The following is a 23,810-nucleotide window of genomic DNA, read 5'->3' as shown; positions in this document are numbered from 1 at the left end:
TTAGGCTTTGCTACAATTTTTGTCAGTGAGATGAAACGGGTAAGAAGTTGGAAGTTGATAAAGAAGCAAATTGTAGGGTTTGGATTGAGCAATAGAGAGAGGGAAGAATTGGGAAGCACGTGGATGTGTTTTTAATGATATTTAGGTGTGCATGAAGAAATCAAAGTAAATGAAAGTGTGTATTGGAATAGTACTACTGACCCACATGGCCAAATTGGATTTAGAGATAAATGCAAAAGAATGGAAAAGAATGATGTAAAAGGATAGAGTTATAAACTCTATCCTTTATATAGATAATCTATATAATTAAAATCTTCAAACACATCAAACACTAACTATTATTAACCAGTTAATAGGAGTAGATAGAGTAGTTGAAAAGAAGATTATATGTTCCACAAGTTTAATTTTGTGAAGGAGGGAGAAACAAGAAAAAGGAAAGAAAGAAAAGAGAGAAAAGAGAGGGGAATGCTTTTAAAACATCCATGTGGAGTCCATGTGGAGGATCATCAAAATTTCATCCCCTTACCCTTTTTTCTCTTAACCCCCATGCCCTAGAATTACTCTTCTCGTAGGACCCATTCCCCTATTTGCATGTTTTCCGGATCCTGCCAAAACCCAAACAAATTAAAGCCTCCATTTCCTTTTTTTTTTCTTTTTCTTTTTTCATTTCATATATTATCCAATTCTTTTATATATATATATATATATGTATGATTTGATGCTATATACACATATTTTGGACGAGCTTGGGTTGACTTGCTTATTGTTATTTTGCCTCTGCCCTAAACCTCAAAGGTTATGTATTAATTATATAACCCAAAATTCAATCTTCCCAAATATGTATATCATGTGTTTCTTGAATTGAATTTTTCTGTTTCAATTCCATTTCTACCTTTTCAGGACTGTGGGGGCTGATCTTCTTTTTTGCATTAATTTAGTTAATTACACTAACTGATTTGATTTAGAAAGGGAAGGTGGGTTTTAATTACTATAATTAACCACACGTTAAAAGCTTTCTGGTCAAAAGAATAAGAAAAGGAATAGGGTGTTTATAGATAGATTTAATTATATCATAAAGTTGCTGATGATATATTTTTTACCCTTCTAATATATCATGGCTCTAGTTGAGTTTATTTCTATGGATATTTTTAAGTCACGCCAACTTCTTTTGATATATCAATATAATTATTATGATTTGAGTCTCGTTGGTTTGGTTTTACTTTTATTTTCTCTCTCTCTTTTCTTTTTAATGATGTTTGTTAAATAATTAGATATTTAGTTAAATTAGTATATGAGTTGTTTTCAACCCCAATTTTAAAGATGTCAACTTTTTGCATTCTTGATTGAAAGATGCTTTAATCTAATAAAACATATTGATCAAATTGACAATTGTTAAGGTTTTGGGACACGAGTTCTAACACATTAACCAGCATGATTTTATTAAACTTGAACACAAAATTTAAAACTTATGAATATGGGGACTATGTCCTACAAATTAATTCATAATTATAGTGCTGAAAAGTCCAAAATTAAGATGTTGTCATTAGAAATGTTTCGGTTGTGTAAGCCTTTTTGTTTTATAAATAGAAGTTTATTTTTTAATATCTAATTTAGGTTTAGGTTCCCGTTTTAAAATATTGGTTAAATTGCTAATTAGAATTGAGTTTTTGGAACGTTATCATTCCTAATTTTAAGTTGATTACTCATTTTTGTACATTCTCATGTGTGTATATATATATATATATATGTGTGTGTGTGTGTTTGGATATGATGATATGAGAGATTTGGTGATACATAATATATAATATATGTTGTATGGTATTTGTGTGGTTAGGCAACACCATGTAAACAGTGGGAGAAGAGGCTTGAGTTTGACGAATTAGAAACTGTTTAATCCCCCACTTATTGACCTTTCCCCTTCTTTCTACTACTCATCTCCACTTCCAAACTCTTTCGGTTACTTTTTAATTGCACTATTCCCTCTTTATTTCATTTTCATTTATCTTCACTACCACTGCTTTTATTACACTATACTTTTTTAATCTTTCTAATAACTACTATTCCTTCGACTATGTACCATAACTACGAGATTTGTGGTTTGAGTCTATTATGGATTTCGATGGTTATACTAAAAAAAATCTAAAAGGTTAAGCATATGTTGAAGTTAGATAGATAGTTTTCATGGATAGCATTTTGACAAAATTTCGAGATTTCAAAAATATTTTGATAAATTTTTTGTTTTGTTTGTTTTTCCTATTTTGAAAAAACTTTGAGATTTTTTAATTATAATGTATAATCGCATAATTTCTCACACGAATGTTATTTTCGGACCATTAGTGAAATTTTTATAATGTGCTACTTTCTATTTGCCAACTTTTCTTGTGTTTTTAATTTATTTTTCATCTGAACTTTTAGTTTTATAAAAAAGTAGAATTTGGAAAACCAAAAAAGAATTAATAAACTATGTATTTATTTATTTAATCTCATATTCAATCTTTTTCTATTAAATTTTCAGAGCATTTCACCTCAAAATTAAAATGGTGTTCAAACCTTTTTCTTTTATGATCCAAAACTATTGTAAAAGTTTATATTATTTTGTAATTATTTTTTAACTTCTTTTCTAAATTTATGATCTCTCTATCACACTTTCATTAAAAATGATCCATCATAGTCCAATTGAGTCACAAATTAAACTTTCATTAACTAATTATGATAATTTTTATTGTTTTTTTTTCATCAATATCGATATTTTCATAAATTTGAGACCTTGATATTTCAAACATCGCCAAAATCGATATGAGATGTAACTCTAAATTTTTATTGATTGTAACTAGTAAACGAGATATTATTGAATTTTAGTGGAAGATGCTAAAGAAATATAAACATCAACCCATGTAAAAGTAGTGGAGTTAAGGTTAGGAGTTGACCAATTTTGAATTAATTACTAAACTTTTCAATTGCCAATGGTGTGAATTATAAATTAAATTCTTTTTAGTACAATAAATTAAACAAATTCAAAAAGAAGAAAATGACATAAATCTACTTAGGGTGGATATAAAAAAGGAACTAACATTACATTAGTCAATATATTGTGAGTGAAGGAAGATAAAAAAGAGAAATATGCATGTTGATTTAGGAAAAGGGTAATTAATTAAATGGTTAATAAAAGAATTGAATGAGACTAATGACACCACCTCTCTTTAATTAATCACCAATCTTTTTTTTTTCTTTTTTTCTTTTTCTTTTTATTTTTTTTTTCTTTTAACTTTTTTATTTTTTTTAAATTTTGATAATATATTACCCTTTAGGGTTTGGTGGTGGGACATTAACTCCATGTGCTTGCATGTGCTGTGTCTCTCTCTAATTGGCCCACCATTGCCTTCCTTTAAGCACATAAATTGGTTTTTTTGCACATTCTTCTATTTCTATTTCACTTATAAACTCTCTTGGATCTCTATATCTTCTCCTTCTCTCTCAATTTTAACACTTTAACACATTTCTCAGGTATGTTCAATTTCTTTTCTCTCATTTTTTTCATCAAATAATTCCATAGTTCTTTCTTCTTCTTTTTTTTTTTTTTTTTCTCTTATTTTTCTGCACAAGCCATTGAATTCTCTATTTGTTTAATTTTGTTCTTATATTATTATGATATCTTCAGAATGCAGAATCCCAATTCGTTAAAACAAGAATTTTTGAAGAAATGGATGATGGGTCTTCAAATATACACAACCACCAACGAAAACATGACGGTCGCCGAGCGGAAAACCGCCATTAAATTATCTGCTGACATAGCTTTAGCATCTTCTCGAAACTGCGCCACCCGGTGGAGTCGAGCGGTTATCGCCCGCTCCTCCGTCGATAACCGAAGCTGTTTAGTGGCTAACGGCGTACTGGGTCGTGGCCTATGCGAGAGAGTGAAGCAAATCAGCAATTTGAAAATCACGCGAAGTTCATGGAGTAGTGGGAAGATTGTGAAAAGAAGCCGCCGTGTGTGGCGGCGGCGGAGGCGGAGGAATAAATGTATGGCGGCGGTGACGATTGCAAGAAGATTAGTGCAGAGAAGAACAAAAGTGCTACGTGGTTTGGTTCCGGGAGGTGAATTTATGGATGAAATTTCGCTGATTGAAGAAACCCTAGATTATATGTCGGCTCTTCAAGCTCAAGTTGATGTAATGAGATTTCTTGCATCTGCATATAATCCATCATCATCGTCATGAAAAAAGAAAAAAAAATCATTTTTTAATTATAATCAATCCCCCTTTTTTTGTTTATTTATTTTCTTTTTTGGCCAACATTCATATGATGAATGTGGATGGAGAAAGTTATGGGCTTTTTTTCTCTCTTTTTTGCACATATATGTGTAGCTAATTTAATTTGAAGTTAATGTAGTGATAATTTGAAAACATTATCTGAGTTTTATGTACATAATATATATAATATATCAATTGCTCTCTTTAGAATTTCGTTGAAATAATGCATCATTTAATTTTATGCATATAATTGATTATTATTGGGGGAATTTCTTTGGAGGGTGAAAAAATTGAGAGAGGGGTTTATGTGAAAGTAAAAATTGTGTATTTTGAGGCATTGCGTGTATGAATAGATGAGATGATGAGAGTGCAAAATTGAATGTTGTATTGTCTTTGTGGGTTTTTTCCCAATGAAGGCATTTACTTGGGAAAGAGGGGGTGTTGAGTGTGTTCACATTTTTTGCCCAAATCCAAAGTAATTGAGTGAAGGGGGAGAGAGTGTGTGTTAATGCATGTGGGAGAAATGTGTGTGTTTGGTTAGGTGTGTTCAAACTTCCGACTTTCTTATTGATAGTGTCCATTTAATTAATATAAGTTTGGTACATTGATGTTTAATAATTTGTTCATGAAGTCTTGGTAGCATAAGCTTTTGTTATACTCCAATTCTTGTTATGTCACTATTACTAACCCACACTTACACCTTATGTTTCTCCATCTGATCTTTCAATTTTAATTTCCTTCCAATATCACATTACTATATATATATATTGTTGGCTTTCCATGGGATATGGGTTGAATAATTCAATTTCAATTGGGGGTGGAGTAATATAATTACATGTATTCTAATTTTCAATGTGGTTTTGTATATTGTTTTCTGTGATAATATGGGCTTCATTTTCATTGTTTTTACTATAGAATATGGAACAAATCTAGATAAAAAGAACATGGATACTCCCTACAACTTTTAAGTTTTAATTTGTCTAATTTTTGGGTTAAATTTCTCCCATATTAGATTCAAATATTACTACTATGTTAACGATAATAAATTTATTGTTTTCTTTAATAATCATGTGATATTTTTAAATATAGTAAAATAAATCTACTTATTTATAAAATATAGCAAAATTTTACTTTTCATCATTAAAAGATCAAAAAGATAAAATTATGTTATATTTATAAATATTTTTAACCGTTTTATCATTTATGAACAATTTTCCTATAATATAAGAGACAAATAAAAGACATTAATTCTTTTAAACAAAACTTTTAGACTCGTTGCTTTAGATTGAATTGCATGTGTATGATCTCTTGTTATTCTTCTCTGTTTGTTTCTTCCTTTCATATTAATAAAATTCAATCTTATTTAATTTTAAAAGCAAACAAATAATTAATTAAGTTTTATGCTATTTAGTTACGAATGAAACTATGGATTATTGTAAACACATAGTTTAGGTATCATTTACTTATAATATATAGTATCATTAATTTAGTTAATTAATATGATGAGATTGATGAAGATGTAATACTGTTATTTATGGAAGGAGATTAATGGGAATATAATTATTAACAAAACTTCTTTATTAGAATGTAAAATTTCGCATAAAGCACTTTAAACTTGTAAGTACATTAGGTCAAATATAATATCAGCCATTGCTAGAAATGGTTGTTCATAAATTAAACTAAGATAAAAGATCAAGAAAATTTAATTATTAGAGTATCATTGTACAAGGAAAGACATGTGTTATTTGCTATATATGTCTCTTCTCTACACATTTTAAGGTTCCTTATAATTAATTAAGGTAATACTAGTTATTGAAATACAAAAGTAACGTAATTTAAAGAATGATCTATAGAAACATTATCATCGAATTAAATACAACCATTCTTACATCATTCTTCAAATTATGTCAGGTTTGAGTTTTAAGAATTAATCTTACCTCAATTAGTTATAAGAAATATTATTGAAATACAAAAGTTCATTCTTCAAATTATGTGACGTTTGTATTTCAATAGTTAACATTACTTCAATTAGTTATAAGAAATTCTCATTGAAGAATGATCATTCTTTTAATGTTTGTATTTCAATAAATAGGATTATCTCATTTAATTATAAGAAATATGATTGAATACATAAGTCAAATGAATGTATATATATATATATTTACATTTGTAGGCCTAATTAATTAAAACAGAATGTATTATATAATGTGTTCGAATGTAGAATACTTTAATTAAGTAAGAGGATGTGTAATGAAGAATACGACTTAAAAGGAAGATGCCATTTTGCACAAATAACAAACACTTAACTTAAAGAAGAGAGATTGATTTGATTATATTATCACTTTTGAAAAAGTTATTATTCTCAATAAAGATGACAATTAGTTACAATTTTCATAAGAATATTTGGACATAATTGAGACAAATAAAAGTAATCCACCAAATTAAAACAAGATTTAGGACGAAGATTTTGTGCGGTATTTAATTAAATTAATAACAATAAAGGAGGGATTAAGATGATGAGTAGATACGTTTGAGAAGGAATAATAATAATAATAATAATAATAATGATGATGATGATGATGATGATGATGGATGAGGACAAAATTAATTAAAGAAATCCATGAATGTGGCTAATTATATATACTTTGTATATTATTGTATAAAACCTTTAGTGGGGCGACCCACCCTTTTGCCGCTACAAAAATTATATTTATAATTTGGGTTTTCTTCGTTACCTTTGGTTGCCAGCTGTGTACTAATTTACCTTCTTTTCTTTTTCTCTATTTATTTATTTTATGATTTAGTTTAGGTATATATATATATATATATATATATATATAGAGAGAGAGAGAGAGAGAGAGAGAGAGAGAGAGAGAGAGAGAGAGAGAGAGATTAATGTTAGTATTTTCGATTTTATGATGGGGTTTGAAAAAGGATAATAAAGTGAAAATTGAAAAATAGAAAATTATGGAAGTAGCGTAAAGCGTTGTGTCGGTTTTTGGGAGCAACCAATGTTTTGAAATAACATAAAATATTTGTAAGGTGGGTGGATGACCATTGTTTTCAATTTTCTAATGCTAACTAACTACTCAACTAATTGCATCTAAAAACAAAAAATATAACTTAATTATTATATCTTATATGTTTAGCAAAGACTAAGACCCAAAGACGTGTTTGTTTTTTTTTTTTTTTTGTTTTTTTTTTTTTCTTTTTCTTTTTCAAAAATAAATAAATAGAGCAGCATATGGATGAATAAAGTTGAGTAGCTTTTTGCATATCAAACTTATAAACTAATTCCTATTTATGGGTTAAATCAGTCAAAATGATCATCTTAAACTTTTAACTTAATGGGTTATGATATTTAATAATATATACATATGTTAATGCTTCAACCTTGCCTATTTGATTAAATAGATAATACAAGTATTGGAATCTTAGTTGAGCTAACAATTTTTTTTATTTTACAGCTTCAAATTTGGTAGAAAATGATCCTTAAGAAGCAAGGCAATAATATTTACGGGAGAGAACATAATATATTTGACATGAGGATTAAAAATTTGTAGATGAATTAACGGACAATAAAATATACGACCTTTTACTACTATGATATATTACGTTAAATGTTGGAAATGTGATCAAAGTTCCACATCTATTAAATAAGGAAGTGATCGTGAGTTTATAAAAAAGACGATTATTTTTAATAGTCTAGAACAAAAAAAACCATGAAGATTTATGCTCAACGTAGATGATATCTACCGTGAAGAAAAAATACATTTGCCAAAACCTTCGATCTATCCTTTGCCAATCTGTATAATTGACACAAATAAAGGAAAGGATGAATAATCAATTGGCAATTTGTCTACTAAGGATATGAATCACTCATATTGAAGCAAATCAAATTTTGAAGAACTTTATTAGTGGACCAAATCTTTGTAACGCAACATTCTTTTTTTGGTTTTTTTGGTTGTAGATAGCACCGAAAATGTATTATCTGATTGTGCCTTAGTTTTAGGTCGTTCTACGATTTTTACATTTCAATTTGATTGTTTATAGATTTTGAGAGTCAAAGAGTTAGAATAAAGCATTAGGGAGAAGATGAAGCTAAATCAGACCAATCCCAAGTTCTAACAAAAAAAATTAGGCTAAAAAACTCAAAAATTACAAAACTACCACAAAAAGAATGCAGAATCTACATCCATTTTTGTGATGCATTGCGACACTGCCGTGGTGCGATCTTGCAGATATAAGTCTGTAGCTTCGATTTTTAAGTCATATCTTTTGATCCGTGATGCTATTCATTTTCTTTTTTCCACACCCTCTATCCACGTACACCATTAGATTTTAGCTAGATTTAATTTCACTATTCTCTGCAATAAGACCAAAACAATGTGGGTCTCTATCTTTTCCACCAATATGGAAAGGTAAGATTTTAATTATTTCTAGTTTTGAGGATTTTGGAGGAACCTATTTTATTTTATTTTATTAGTATTTTGATAATATCATTGAGATTTCTTATCTATGAGTTTGGCTTTTGATTTATTTATATTTTCTTGTTAATTGATTGACAGCCAATGCTTGATTGTGCAATTTCATGCTTTAGATTAATGTATAACAGGTGACATATAATTGTATGTTAATCTCTAAGAAGTAGTAGGTTAGATATACTTGTGATCTGTGGTCGACAACAAAAAGCATTGCATTCTATTGACATAAGAAAAACCGTATCAAATTTTTATTAGGCTTTTCCTATTAAAGATACAACAGGAAAGGGATAGAGAAAATATAGAGAGTGGAAGATTTGAATGAATTTTTCTAAATTGAGTTATTTAGTTACAGGACATTTCCTTTTATCATAATGGGAAATGTATAGATGAGTGGAATAGAAAAACTTCTAACAAAAAAAACTGTATAACAGCTAAACAGAAAAATTGTATAACTATTAAACTGAAATTTAACAACTAAATGGTTTTTTGGATTTTCTTAGTTGGTAATCTTAATACCATTATGAATTTATCATAGCGCAATCCCTACAACTTAATGCAATTAGTTAAATTGATTAGGATGTTTTTCATCTAGCTAAGTTGATATTTAGGACCATTAGTTAGGTTTTCTAATAAATTGAGTAAGGCATAGGTAAGAAGTTAATTAAAAATCATACCTTAATAATTCGATAATCAAAATTATATTTGGTGATTTTATTCGTCTAAGGTAGAACGTTTTATTTGATTGCATTTCTATCGTCTACTTTCATGTCTTTACTTTTATTATGTATATTTGATTTCAAACCACAAAATCAAATTCTCATTTATCTATTTAACTAAATAATTAAAACTTTGAGAAACCAATCTTCAAGTTTCTCTGTGGATCAATCATGTCTTGTCAATTGTACTACTTAGTAGTATAGATAGCATTGATCGACATAGAATAAATATTTCATTTGATTGACCATTTACAAGCAATAGTAAAATGTTAAATCAATCAATTATCTTTGTAAATTGATTATTAACTATACAAATCCTTTGATGCATAATTTATTATTCCTTTATTTGTTTTAGTCTCTGACCATAGTTTATCATTCTTTTAAGATGGTTTTCACTTGTCAAATATAAAATTTTCTCTATAACAAGGAATTTAGGCCGCATCGTTGTTTTCTTCTTCTTCAATATTTGTACCTTCGTGTAACTTATATAGAGAATGAGTCCACTTTCTAAAAATCGATAGGATCTGTTATTATTGATGGAATTTTTTAAAACTCAACAACACCCTTTTTAATGTAAAATAAAAATGGCATTTACTTTTATCCTTTCAAAGACTAAAGATAAAAAGAAAGAGAGTGGAAAACAACAATTAATTTTGGTTTTGTATGATTTTAATTTGGTGTAAGAAAATGGAAGGTAATAAAGTAGGGTTGGGGTCAGAAAGCATTGTATTTTATCCAAAAGGGTCAAGCAAAGTGATGGACCAGTTATGATCATCATTCCTTTACAACAAACCCACATAGCCCATCATTTTCTATAAAATTGGGCCTATATATGTCTAATACTAATGTCTCTAATATATATTCTCCATATATATATTCATGAAATTTCTCTTACTTTTACTTATTTGATAGGCTCAACCATCAAACTAGCTATATTTAAATAGAAAAATAATTATAAAATAATATTTGTTTGCTAAATCCATTCCATGTGAGTGTTTGTCAAGTATATAAATTGAGGGTGAAAAGATTTGAATTCGATGTCCCTTGTCCTCAAGTATATATAGATGTGAATTGAACTGAATTAGCTATACTACGAATAATTGATACATATAATATAAATAATATATGTATATAAAAAATCAAAAAATACAAAGTAAATAATTATGCCCAAATTTTTAGTAGACGAAATAAGTTCAAAAGATTGTTCCGATTGAACCCCTATAACTAAGTATATATTTATGGATACCATATAATGTAATGTTGGTATATACTATAACATCCACCTCCATAAAATATTATATATACCAATATATTAGGAAAATAAAAGCATTTAGATTTTAAATTTAGTAAAAAAGTAAATCTAAGTGATATTCTAAAAATAATAATCTAATTGTCCTTGTATGGTTAAAATTGTTTAATCATACTTTGTGGTTGGTTGGAGCTAATTAAATAATTGTACCTTCCAATATCGAGAGAAATCATATTTATATTGTGACTTTTTGGTTTATGGAATGTTCTTTACTTTGTAATTACGATCTTTTTACGATTTTGCTTAATTGGAAGACTTTTTTCCAATCCCTTCCTTGTTGTATTTAACTAATTTGAACTCTAAACTTCATCTCTAACTCTTCTTTGTACATCGACATGTACAATAAAGGTGTTGGCACATGTTGAAATATCTTGATATACTACTCATTGTTCTACCTCTAATAACTTTGTTTAAAAAAATTGGAAAAACCTTGGATGTAATCTTAATGTAGAAGATAACTTTTAAAATTAAAAAATATTAAAAGTATTTATGAGTAAATCTAAGTGATATTTGCATAATTTTCTTTTATTTATATATAGATAGATATAGAAAAAGCATGGTTATTCTATGATTAAAAATGTTAAACGCAATTAATATATATATATATAACAATGAAAGGGTGATGAGAGAATCATAATACGAACCAATAGATATATTTAGAGTTGAATGGAAAGAAAACATTTCACTTTGATTTTCTCTTAAAATCATGTAGTGAGAGATCTAAGAGAATATTATACAAACCATTATCTTTTTTTTAAAAAAAAAAAATATTAAGTTGGGTTTAGAAAATAATAATAATATGAAAAATTATAGAAAAGTTTCCAATTTTATCCGTTCGATTGTATAAATCTTACAGATAGACATAATAAAAACAAATAGAAACCTATTAGTAATAGAATATTAAAATTTACAATATTTTGTAAAAAAAAGAAAAGATTAATTCATTTTGTTATGTTAGAAAATGTTTCTAATAATATTAAAATCATTAATTATTAATTGAAAGTCCAGTAATTTTTTAAATCCTAATAGTTAAAGGACAACATTATTTTAACTCTCTGTTGGGTTAAATTTCATAATGATTTATCTTTTATTTAATTCCCATTTGTATATTTACCTCCAATATATTTAATTAAAATTTTCATTGAGAATATCAAGAAGAGATATTTTGATTTTCTGAAATCTCATTCTTAGATATCCCAATGATCTTATGATATGGATATCACTTCATATAAATGTTGAAATAGAAAACAACCAAGAGAATGTGGCAATGTCTATATTATTGGGAGCACACCATACTATTTTTACATGGCTTTACACTTCTAGAGCACCACATAAATTAGCTTATATTTTCATAAATTTTAACAAAATTACAAAAATGAATAGTGAATTATTCATATATCTTCACGTGACTAAAAAAATTCTACAACAAAAATTGATCTTTCAAAAGCTAAAGGGAGAGATCAATATATTATCTAAACTAAGTAAATAAGATGTTTTTGATATATATAATTAGAACTTAACCATCCAAGTTTGGAATAACAATGGATGTTTCTCATTCCAACTAAATATATGGGATATTGAAACTTCCTAGATTGGTTAATCAAATTATATAACTTGATTAATTAAGTTTTGATATTATAAATAAGTATAAGTTAATTAAATATCATTTTAATTCTTAATTATATTCTTGAAATTTGTTCAAATTTAGTTTATTTACTTTCAAATAATGTCAAATTTTAGTTTATATATTTTCAACATATTCAGTGATCTCTACTATTAATTTATTTATTAGTTTTTTTTTTTGTTTAAAAAAACATTATCTATTTTCATCTTTACTACAAAACTTTAAAAACATATTCACGTGTTAGTAATTATTTTGTCTTGTTATAAAATTATTGAACCAATTTGGATAAGAATTATCGAGATGACTTAGTTCAATGGTGATTTGTATGTTATTCCTATGTAGAAGTTGGTGGTTCGATCATTCATCTCAACAATTGTCGTACTAAAACAATAAACACAAATGATAAACTTGAATGACTAAATTTAAGATTTATAGAAAATATACGTAATGAAACGCTTGATAATATATAGATTAAAATTGAACAAATTTTAATAATTAACTAAGAACCACAATAATGCTCGGTATTATTAACCTCAATGAAGAACTTTGATTGTCTGTCTTCCTGGACGTACTATAAAAGAAATAAAAATGGATTAACTTTTGAAGGGCAAATATAAAGAAGAAAAAATCAATGAACTTATGAACTCTATCGTCCATTAATGAAATATACCATAATGATTGAGATTCATGCTCCTTAATCAGAGCCTTAACTAATTAAAATAAAAGTGTTTATACCATCAAAGCATGAGATTTGTTTTTGTTCACATGAGCAAAATGATGATTTAGACACCTTTAACCAATTTGCAAATCAGTCCCCAAAAAGTCCACAGCCAGAAAGCTGAAGGAAATGAACAACACCATAAAAGCAAACAAATAAAGAATTACAATAATTCCCACTAAAAGCTACTATGTTACTAATTACATAATTTAATTCCTTCCATTTCAAAAAGCTGAGGCCTCAAATTATAAACTAATTAATAATAATTAGGTATTTAAATCACACTATTAATGAAAGTAATTATATGGCTTTTTAATATTATGTGCCATGACCACAAATTCCTTTTTGGTAAAAAAGAAGAAATTTGGCACACATCAATCATACTTGTCTCCCTTTCCTTTTAATCAAGATATAAGTTGTCCCTATAAGCATGCTTTGGTCATAATGGCATTCTCTTCTTTTTTTTTTCTTTTTTTTTTTTTCTTTATTAGTATTTTTGATTGACTGTTAGGGGTACTATAGAGTTGTTATGTGGTGGCCCTTAGACAGCTCTTCAATGTAAAACCTACCATTGCATTTGCTTTTAAATTTTGATGCTTAGCTACACCTTATGGTTTACATTTAAAGGATATCTAAAGAGAAGGGCCATTGTTGGTTATATATTATTTTTATGTATGGTTTTATCCCACAAGTCCCTTTGCATATATGCTTCTTTAGTGGTTGGCATGTGTTCCACTCCTCTATCTCTCTTTCTCTTCAAACCCCAACCCACATATCTAAAATAAAATAAAGCCATAGTTACTAATTATATCATCAAATTTTTAATTATAAAAATGGAGCCATCAAACATATATATATATATATATATATATATATATAAAAGTATCGAAATTGGATCCTTCAAATAATTATGAGTTGACCTACCGGTAAATAGAGAACATGACCTTGATTAAAAGTTGAGAGACCATAGGTTCAATTCGTGATGACCACTTATTTCAAGTTTAATATCCTATGGATTTCTGTAACACTTACATGTTATAGGATCAAAGGAGTTGTTTCGTAAAATTAGTTGAGGCGCACGTAACTTGATCTAAACATTTATAAATATTAAAAAAAAAAAAAAAAAGGTTTAGGGGCTTGTTTTTAACTCAAAGTCTAATGAGGATGGATATATATATATATATATATATATATATATATATATATAGTTTGCAATTTATGGTAAAAATTAATAAAATTTTATATTAGATAATAATAATAATTGAAAATCAAATGAATTAAAAGTAGGTCCCTCTCGTTGTTAGGAACATTAGTTATAATAGTATTATAATATGTCCAAACACACCCTTTCCAACTGTCAAATCTCTCTCCCACTACCTATCTATCCATCTCTCCCTCTTTTTTCAATGTCTTCACAACTTTTTGGTAATTATTAACACGAAGAAGCAGCTGTCTGTGTTGAAAATCTGACTTTTCATTGCCCTTTAATATTAGATAATTTGAATTTCCCTTTTTTACTATGTCATGTTTATAAATATTCGAACCTCCCCCGTAGAACTAAACTTTCATGCCATAATAAATCAGCTATATTATTATCATTATTATCATATCAGACATATTCTTTGTAATAATGGACAGCAAATGGAACAATTTGACGAGTCCTTCAGCTGCACATCCTGAAACAATGGATGTGCTTTCAAAAGCATGGTGTAACTTTGCAGTTCAAACATTAAACCCTCAGGTTCAACCACTTGGAAAATCTTTGCTTCTCATTGACACACCCATCACTACTGCTCCTTCAGATCCCTTTCCGGTGAGCGTTAAACTATTTCTGGTTTATTTGAGGAAGATGAAGTGATTGTTATGATTAATTATGGGATGTATTGACTTTTTTTTCTTCTTCTTCTTCTTTTTGTATAGATTATTCAGAAAGTGGAGAAAAGTCTAAAGATGGAAGGCGAAGATCATGTTAAGTCTATACCACCTTGGAAATCCAATGATATGAAGGTCAGTAATTTAATTGTAATTAACTTCAAACTAAGTGATGCTTTTTTCTTTTACTGGGTATATATACACTATGGTTTAGGGTTTATATATAATGATCTTTTTTTTCTTTTTTTTTTTCTTTCTGGTCAGTCGTTTATATGGATGCAACAAGCAATGCATCCGGAGTTGAACTACAGCAGTTATTTTCGAAAGAAATGGGTAAGAGTAATAACTAAATTAAGCATTACTTTCATCTTATATGAGTTAAATGAATTGTAAGAAGTTTGCAGGATTTAAGCGCCGCAATCTTACCTCTAAAATTTAAAAAGTGATGCAAGTTTAAACCTATAATAACTTCCTTGTTCCCAAATATTGGTTTTACTTAGAGTCAGAACTGTGATATGGACCAAAGGCAGCCATGGAAAGAACCAATAGAACTTGACCCAATAACTCCCAAGGTTCATGGGCCTGGGCCGCTGGCTGTCTAAATAAAAGGGTTACGTTTCTAAATTCTCAGACTCTGATGGTCTAAATTTGGTTGTTTCTTTTTTTCAGTTTCAGTGGAAAATGGTGCCATTAAAGAACTTGTCAATAAAGAAATGGTTAAAGGAGATAAGAAAGAGCCGAAAAGACGAAAATAGGCTTGAGAGAGCTGAAATTCATGCAGCTATATCAGTGGCTGGTGTAGCAGCTGCACTTGCAGCCATTGCAGCCGATACTTCGACATCCAAACATGACAACTCAATTACCTGTGCTAAGGACGCGGCTGTGGCTTCAGCAGCTGCTTTAGTAGCTGCTCAATGCGCCCAAATGGCTCAAGCAATGGGCGCCAAAAGAGAACAACTTAGCAGTGTAATTGGATCGGCCATGAGCAGTACCACTGCCAGCGATATCCTCACCCTCACAGCTGCTGCCACAACTTGTACATATAAAATATATCATCTCAAACTCCATTTTTGGGCTTATTAGAAATAGGCTTTTTCGTATTAACATAAACTTTAGGTCTAATCCATGCAACTGCTATTTTTATCAGCGTTGAAAGGAGCGGCTACGCTTAAAGCAAGATCAGAATACAAAAACAAATCAAGTGGAGGATTTGCTTCAGTGCTACCTATAGAAGACAACCACGAGACTGAGATTGGTTTCAATCTTGACAAATCAAGATTGACTCTTGCTAAAGGTGTTCTTCTCAAAGTTGAGGCACCAAATGGTAAGATATATTCAAATGAATGAAATCTTTACAATGTGGTTATATTAAACAGAATTATAATTAAATTACCACACATATGTCTTTGATCAGGAAAGTATAAAAAAAGATTCATCTCTATCGTCCAACACAATGATATGAATGTAATCCTAAAGATTAGGAAGCTTAATATGTTGAAGACCAAACAAGAAAGTAAGTTATTTTTGTTCACCTCAAATACATTTTGTTATACTTCCTCTCCTTGGATTGAACTTATAAAAAGGTCTTGATTATTATACTAGTTAGCTTTGACTAATTGAAATCGATGTATGCAGGTGTCGTGTTAGATATGTATATCGAGTTATATAGGGATGAAGATGAAAATGAAAACGCCAATGACGTCAATGATGATGACGAGGAGATTCATACATGTTATCTCGTTGTTTTAATGACAAATAAAGGAACATTCAAGTTAGACATGGCGAATGATTATAGAAAATACAAGATATGGGCAACGGCTATCAATCAAATGCTTACACTTTCTTCTCATTCTTTTACAAGAATATGAACTTTTTGTGTTTGATTTTATGGTGTGTACTTTATGCACTTTGCTATATTTTCAAAATTCAATATTTGTAATTTAATTATATTGTGTAAATTAGTATATATTTTTCACCTTTTCTTTATGAGACCATACATATTTCATTTTCAATTATATGAAAACTATCTTTAGGAGTGAATTTGTGAGTATAAAAGCATTTCTTCTTGGGACAGCAAGTGCAGGGCCAAAGGGGTCAAGGACCCTCAACTTAGAAAACAATTTTATATCGATTTTCATTTCATATATATAATTGTTTAACAAGAAATTTTGACCAATTAAATCGCATTATCTCATCACAGCAAAATTTGATTATTATAATTTGATTGGATTTAAGTAGTCAAGTTTTCTCATATCCAATCCATTCAAGCCCTTGATGAAAAATTGGGCCAAAGAAATGATGGACTCGAACCCACCAAACAAGTGAGCTCGAGCTCGAGCCCACCAAGCAAATGGGCCCAAGCACGAGCCCAACAGGCAAATGAGCCCAAGCCCAAGCTTAAGCCCACATGAAGCAAATGGACCCAAGCCTAACAGGTACATGAGCCCAAAGCTTAAGTCCAACAAACAAATTGGCCCAACTCCCAAGCCCACCTAAAACCTATGGAAATTCTCTATAAATAGAGACAAGACGTGCAAGTTTTTATCAACATCAAGACGTGCAAATTTTTATCAACATCAAGACGTGCAAGTTCTTATCAACATCCAGACGTGCAAGTTCTTATCAACGTCGAGATCATCATTTTCTGAAAGATTGAAGACTTGAAAGATCAAGCTTTTCTTGAAATTTAAATAGACTTGCAACCACAACTTCCTAAACTTAAATACTCTATAACATAGTGGTGTTTGTAAGTTGAAAAATTGAAGAACTTTTTAGATCTAATTTAATTTTTTGATTGTAAGTTTTTTCTAACTAACCCAAATAATCCTTATTAAAAAAATTGAATCCAACCTAAACCACCCATGGAATATTTGGATTGAGTTGGTTTGGGTTATTCGAATAATTTATTTAAAGTTTTAATAAAATGAAAAAATGAAAAAAAAATCGATTTAACTATTTTCATATATTAAAGTAGATTAAAAACTCAATTTCAAACCAAAATTTCCATGCAAATGACATGGCTTGGTAGCCATTAAATGATTCTTATATGTACATTGCTTCTGCATTACAGCACAATGCCTAACACATAGTCACAGTAAATGAAGGTCAAAACCAAACTACACTAACAATGAAGAATTCAATAATCAAGAAAGATAGAAATCCCAAAAAATATCAGCATCCACTCTCGCTTTACATATTGATTAGCTAAGGAAGGAATGATCTGCGATAAGTTGTCTGTTGGAGCCCAAGCCTTCAACATCTGCTCAAGTGGTTCTGCAAGTTCCCGTTAGCACAGCGTGGAACTAAGGAGTGGCATATATCCGGTGCTTTCCGACAGAGACTGATTGAAGGAAGTTTATGGCAGCAAAAGTAAATTCCCAAAGGAGTATCATGGACACGACACAACTCGAGTGATCGAAGTTGGGTGGTTAATGGGGTAGGTTTTGGTGGTGTTTCGTGAGAACATTGGCATATTGGAAATGACAAACTTGTTCTTGCAATCTCCTTTGCAAGTGCTTTGCCAGGAAGCTTAACGAATGATACTATGCCATTGCGACAAAGTGGACAAGAAACTGAACCTGGAGGACCACGAGAAATGGTTGTCCCACAGTTTGTAGAACAGAGGTATAAGGCACATCTTGTACAGAATTCATGATCACAACCTGGAGGGGATTGAACTTTTTTATCACTTCAACAACCCCACATACCGATAAACATAATAGCTAGGCTAAGTTTAGAATTTAGTTTACTACTTTCAATTTTGTCTCTCAAGTTTGGTTTCAACTTTTATCTATATCATTAAGAACATATTTCATTCACTAAGATAGAAATAGCCCATGTTTTAAACATGGAAGTTCAAACTTTTGCTCATACTCAGCAAACTTGTTAAAACTTTAAATGAATGATTTAGCAACAGAATTGATACTTTACAAAAGTAAATTGGGTAATACAAGTTCAGGAAATAAGAAAATCATGATCCTCTAGTCAAGTATATGATATTGTTAAGTTAATAATATACCTCCAGCAGCTACCGTACACTTCCTCTCTAAACAGACAACACATGGATCCTGGCATCCGGGGGCAGATTTGCTACTCCATCCATATTCTCTGCAAATGGATCCAAAAGGGATATAGATATCAATTTCGTTCATCATCGCAATGTTCAAAATTAATTGGATGCAACATCTGCAAGCTATATGTAGAGAGAACAGTTCTCTAGCTTGATCTTTCATTTTCTAAACAGTTCAAATTTTAATTTAGGATTGATTCTAATAACTTATCTTCAATATCTTGTTCTATGTCAACCCAATATGAACATAATCTTGAGAACCAGAGTGAGGAGCATGTGGATCAAATTCCATGACATAGTAAAAACAGAAGTTGACAAGTTGGTGGTTCCAGATTGAATAAATGAAGGACGAGTCACTTGATTTTCGACGAACATAAATTTCTTTGAAAGGATAAGCAATATAAGGAAATAACGAGTTCCAATTACCTGGCAATTTGAACAATACTCATAAGGGGCAGAGATATGTAACGAGAGGGAATAAGTTTTGGCCGCTCTACAGGCTCTGTGGTGAGAATGTCCTCAAGCCAACTTTTGTTCCATGACCGAGAGACCATCAAAGGCGTCCAACTGCGTGGGAAAAAGACAAATCAAGTGAAGTAAACGCAAGTTGACAAAAGAACTGACACAGGCATTGCTATAACCATGAGATATCAAGTGATTGTTATAATTCAAGTTCACATACAAAAAGTAAGCCAAGAGTAGAGTACATACCCATTTTCATTTTCAGTTGTCAAACTGGCACCCCTGGCAATCAGAAGCTACGTGAAATAGAAAACAATAAGTAATAGCCTCTTAAAGAAGAAAACATAATACATACATTTAATCTCATTTCTGATTCTTCTTCTATAGTTGAAACACATACTTGACAACATTTTGCATTACCACCGCATGCAGCATAATGAAGAGCTGTGCTCCCAGCACCTACCAAAATTGCAACGGACAAGCTATTTATATTATCTAAGAGATCATAAGAAATCAACTGTTCAGTAACCCCTTTTTCCCAGTGCTTTTCACTTTCCCAGAGAATAGAAGGATAAGGTAGCATATTTTACTGGGACAAAAGAAATAACATTTCATTTAATGCCACTGGATTTCGACATCCCATGATCATGCATGTTAGCCCTAGCCAAAAAAAGCAAATCCAAAATGTAATGCCAAAATTTTAGATACGTGAAGTTGAGCATGTTAAATGGTGGATTAGGAATGGAAATGGAGCCTAGCTTGAAAAAGAAGGCCTCAAGTTGATTTAGAAAAAGAGAAGACAAAAAATCAAAGGGAGAAACCTATTAGATCAATAACGGTTCCATCGCCTACAGTCACCTCAGAAACTGATGCCCCAAATTCCAGAAGTAACTGTACGCTTTCAACTTGCCCATTAAGGGCCGCCATGTGTAGAGCGGTAATGCCTCCATCTGCCTTTTGGTTAATAATCTGAGACAATGCCCTAGGCCGCAAAATTATGATGTTAATCAACCATAATAAACTTTACAGCCTGGAAAATTTTCGTGAGGAATTCAACATATACCTATGATCAAACTCTGAGATTGATTCTTCACTGTCTGTTGATTGACGACTCATTATTTCCCTAAAATTAGGTATGCTTGGAATATAATCAGCAAGAAGAAGCCTGATGCACCGGGAATGACCATTTGTAGCAGCAAGATGAAGTGCAGTCCATCCATTCAAATAATCTGCTTTATGGACCTAAAATGTGCAACAAATATATGAATGACTAATAAGTTGCTCACACTATGAACGTGAAAGCTAACCTGAAGGATAAACTACTCACGTTGGCTCCAAAAAGTACTAAAATCAAAACAACCTCCCAGTGACCATGTTGGCAAGCTTGCATTAGAGCAGTCTGTGTACCAATACCAAAATGTAAGGCAGACATAATAAACTCAAGATACATAATGAGCTTAATCTTGAAATGCAGGAGTTACATGTCCAATAGCACAAAATAATCACAGGATGGAGAAAATGAAATGGTGAAAAGAGAAGGAAATACACATATGCGTGTAGATTCCTGAAATGAAGAGGCAAATAATTTGAAGAAAGTGGTAATACCTGACCCCTATAGTTTCTTAAATTAATGTCAACTCCAGAGTGAAGCAAAAGATAGACAATCTGCAAACGAGTAAGAACAATCAAAATGACAATAGCCTATCAGATTTTGTAATTTTAAACGGAGTGAGGAATGGCTTCAAAAACATTATCAGTGAGCATTTAAAGAGTGAAGCACCTCATGATGGCCATGAGCTGCAGAGTAGTGGAGTGGGGAATTGCGCACACCAAAAGTAGAGTAGCGTGCCAACCGCGGATTATATTCCAACAAAGCCTGCGCTTCTTGAAAATCTCCATCTCTTGCAGCTGAAACTAAACGTTCTCCAGATGCAGAACATCCAAAGGAGTGTACCACAGCACTTAAAAATTTCATGGCATTCAAATTTTGGAACTCGAAACTGAAAATCAACTATAAGAAGCTCCAGAGATGATGACCTTTTTAGAATGTATTTAGAAAAAAAAGACTACACAGTATCCGTGCACCAAGTTTTTATCTTTAATATTATGGCTTAACCAAACAAATAACAACTTAGAATGAAATCTCCAGACATCTAAAACGGTTGGTTGCAACTGCTTGGATTCCACTAAACCAATATTCACCGACCTAAGATCATGAATCATGATAGCCGAGTAAGAAAAAGGGGGAAATATAACTTCAAAGTTCAAACCAGAATAACCTGTTTGGGGCTAATGAATAAGAAATCAACCAAATTTCGTGAACTTCAATGTTGGAAGCAAAAAGTAGCTGATGAAATCGAAGTTAGTCATCCCTCTCAAACCCAACCCAATTCCAAATATCCAATAACAAGGCCTGCTTCCCAATTTCCATGAATAACCAAAGAATCTCCAAAAACAAACCGACCCCAAATCTCCTCCAATGAAGGATATCAGGATTTTTCTAGAATTTAGAAGATAGCGAGAAGCAAGTTTGAAAAATGGCCACAAGAGTTTGTGACAAGGTAAGAGAGAAAGCAGTTTCACCTGAAAAACTCTGCAACTTCTTAGAGAAGATAGCTTAAGAAGGAAGCAAAGTTACAACGATTGGAGAAGAATGTTTTGACATTAAATCATAATTTCCATAAAAGTAAGAACGGAATGGAATGAGTACAATAAATCACAAGTGGGAAATTGTTTAAAATAAAGAAGATGATCTTTTCGCACAGCCTAGCGTCAAACCGTGTCTCAATGATTAGATATGTTATGTTGGGTCAACTGGGTGGTTGAATTGTTGTTTTCCTCTCCAGGCGTAGTTGTCCACCACGGGGCCTTCTCTCTTCGTTTCAATCCACCGAGTTCCCGAGTTGACTCGTTTAATTCTTCCAAGAACTTCCAGATCATTGGATTCATCCATTCTCTTGCTTCCCACCTCCAGGAATTGCTGTTAAATGGTAAGTTCAACATTCAGACTCTAATTTGGGCGCCATGTTTTGTTCTTCACAAGGAAATACCAATGGCCAAAGGTCTTTGCTTTTCAATACGTTTGGGAGCAACGCTAGCAAGGAATCAAAAACACGTAATATTGAGAGATTTCAGTTTTACAATACATCCACAAATATGTGTAAATGACATATTTCTTTTTTGGTTTATGACCATTTATATCAATTTGTTATTGAACCTTCGGGATTTACAAAACACATTGACATATCGACTTGCAATGTTTAAGTGGGAGCTTTGGACTAAACTTGCAATGAGTTGGGGAAGTTATAATGATCTCGAGAGTAAATTTAGACCAATTTGAAAAAAAATAGATTCAAACAATTTTGTAGGCTATATTGTAGGAAAATGAAATGGACTATGCTTTGAGAGTTACGAAGGTGTGGCGTTTTCAATTTCCGCTTTATCTAATGATATTGTTATGATGTTTTTTGTTAATAGATAATTTCAAAGTCTTAGTTACTTTTTATAAACACTGATTGAGAAATAATGATAGATAAAGATATATATTAAAATATCGTGAGAATGGTTAATGAAAACTTGTAATTGGTGAATATATATGAAGAAGAAATCTGTCAAAATTAGTTTTCACGATTGAGATAGCAAACATCCCCCAACTTATAATTTCCGCATCTGCCTAAATTCACCAAAATCAGGCTGGTGGGTACTTGCAATCGCAACAAAAAAGGGATCTCTCCAACTCAAGTTTCGGATCAAGGGATGTTCGAGCTATGGTGCTCGAAATCGGGCTTAATGTTCGTTTGCAAGCACGGCAAATTGGACGTCATATCGAGAAAAAGTAATAAATCATATTTTCTATTTTAAGGAATCACATAAAACTCTGATCATCCGTACAAAAACGACTTATTTTTAAGAGTTTATTTGGTAGACAATTCAAATTTTAGTTTTATATCTTTCAAGTTTATTGCCTTTAATAAATGTATATTTGATAGCTAATTTAGATTTCTTGTTAAACTAATTTTTTATTACGTTGTTCAAGTCTTTCTAGGTTTTTCATATTTTGAATTTTAAATTTTAAAATAGAAAAATTATTTTAAAAAATAATTAACAAATATAGTGTTTCATGTTATAAATTTTACTATTTTTTAAATTAAAAATATGATTAGGATATATTTATATGATAATAAAAGAATGATTATAAATAAGTTTTAATATAAAACCAGTGTAAAAATTAATTAGTAATAGCTTATTATGGTTAATAAATAAATTAACCAACAAATTTTGAAAACTTATTTAAATTGGAATTTTG

At 30.4% G+C, this 23,810-nt stretch overlaps 3 protein-coding genes across 3 annotated transcripts; 2 read left to right on the top strand and 1 right to left on the bottom strand.

Moving 5' to 3' along the window:
* The first annotated feature begins 3,427 nt into the window (after positions 1-3,427).
* On the top strand, positions 3,428-4,471 carry LOC103487305 (transcription factor IBH1-like 1). The gene is made up of 2 exons (XM_008445579.3): positions 3,428-3,504; positions 3,659-4,471. The coding sequence occupies exon 2, from the start codon at positions 3,660-3,662 to the stop codon at positions 4,215-4,217; it is 558 nt and encodes a 185-aa protein (XP_008443801.1). The 5' UTR covers positions 3,428-3,504; position 3,659; the 3' UTR covers positions 4,218-4,471.
* A 10,214-nt stretch (positions 4,472-14,685) lies between these two features.
* On the top strand, positions 14,686-16,964 carry LOC103487303 (VAN3-binding protein). The gene is made up of 7 exons (XM_051081538.1): positions 14,686-14,914; positions 15,022-15,108; positions 15,238-15,306; positions 15,643-16,009; positions 16,121-16,297; positions 16,388-16,486; positions 16,609-16,964. The coding sequence occupies exons 1-7, from the start codon at positions 14,732-14,734 to the stop codon at positions 16,839-16,841; spliced, it is 1,215 nt and encodes a 404-aa protein (XP_050937495.1). The 5' UTR covers positions 14,686-14,731; the 3' UTR covers positions 16,842-16,964.
* A 996-nt stretch (positions 16,965-17,960) lies between these two features.
* On the bottom strand, positions 17,961-22,661 carry LOC103487302 (E3 ubiquitin-protein ligase XBAT32). Its single transcript, XM_008445577.3, has 10 exons — positions 21,285-22,661; positions 21,110-21,169; positions 20,832-20,903; positions 20,568-20,746; positions 20,326-20,486; positions 19,905-19,963; positions 19,754-19,800; positions 19,469-19,609; positions 18,992-19,080; positions 17,961-18,635 (listed from the first exon to the last, which is right to left on the bottom strand). The coding sequence occupies exons 1-10, from the start codon at positions 21,477-21,479 to the stop codon at positions 18,226-18,228; spliced, it is 1,413 nt and encodes a 470-aa protein (XP_008443799.1). The 5' UTR covers positions 21,480-22,661; the 3' UTR covers positions 17,961-18,225.
* Positions 22,662-23,810: the final 1,149 nt, after the last annotated feature.

This window comes from Cucumis melo, chromosome 2 (assembly GCF_025177605.1).
Source record: "Cucumis melo cultivar AY chromosome 2, USDA_Cmelo_AY_1.0, whole genome shotgun sequence".
NCBI lineage: Eukaryota > Viridiplantae > Streptophyta > Magnoliopsida > Cucurbitales > Cucurbitaceae > Cucumis > Cucumis melo.
This window is presented reverse-complemented; position numbering and strand designations above follow the sequence as displayed.

Bases quoted from the DNA above. Each gene is read 5' to 3' on its own strand.
- LOC103487305 (XM_008445579.3), top strand. From the start codon at position 3,660: ATGCAGAATCCCAATTCGTTAAAACAAGAATTTTTGAAGAAATGGATG.
- LOC103487303 (XM_051081538.1), top strand. From the start codon at position 14,732: ATGGACAGCAAATGGAACAATTTGACGAGTCCTTCAGCTGCACATCCT. The intron at 15,109-15,237 runs GTCAGTAATTTA...CTTTCTGGTCAG, and splicing joins GGAAATCCAATGATATGAAG to TCGTTTATATGGATGCAACA. The intron at 15,307-15,642 runs GTAAGAGTAATA...TCTTTTTTTCAG, and splicing joins GTTATTTTCGAAAGAAATGG to TTTCAGTGGAAAATGGTGCC.
- LOC103487302 (XM_008445577.3), bottom strand. From the start codon at position 21,479: ATGAAATTTTTAAGTGCTGTGGTACACTCCTTTGGATGTTCTGCATCT. The intron at 20,747-20,831 runs GTGAGTAGTTTA...TGCACATTTTAG, and splicing joins TAGTACTTTTTGGAGCCAAC to GTCCATAAAGCAGATTATTT. The intron at 19,964-20,325 runs GTTTCTCCCTTT...CAATTTTGGTAG, and splicing joins AACCGTTATTGATCTAATAG to GTGCTGGGAGCACAGCTCTT.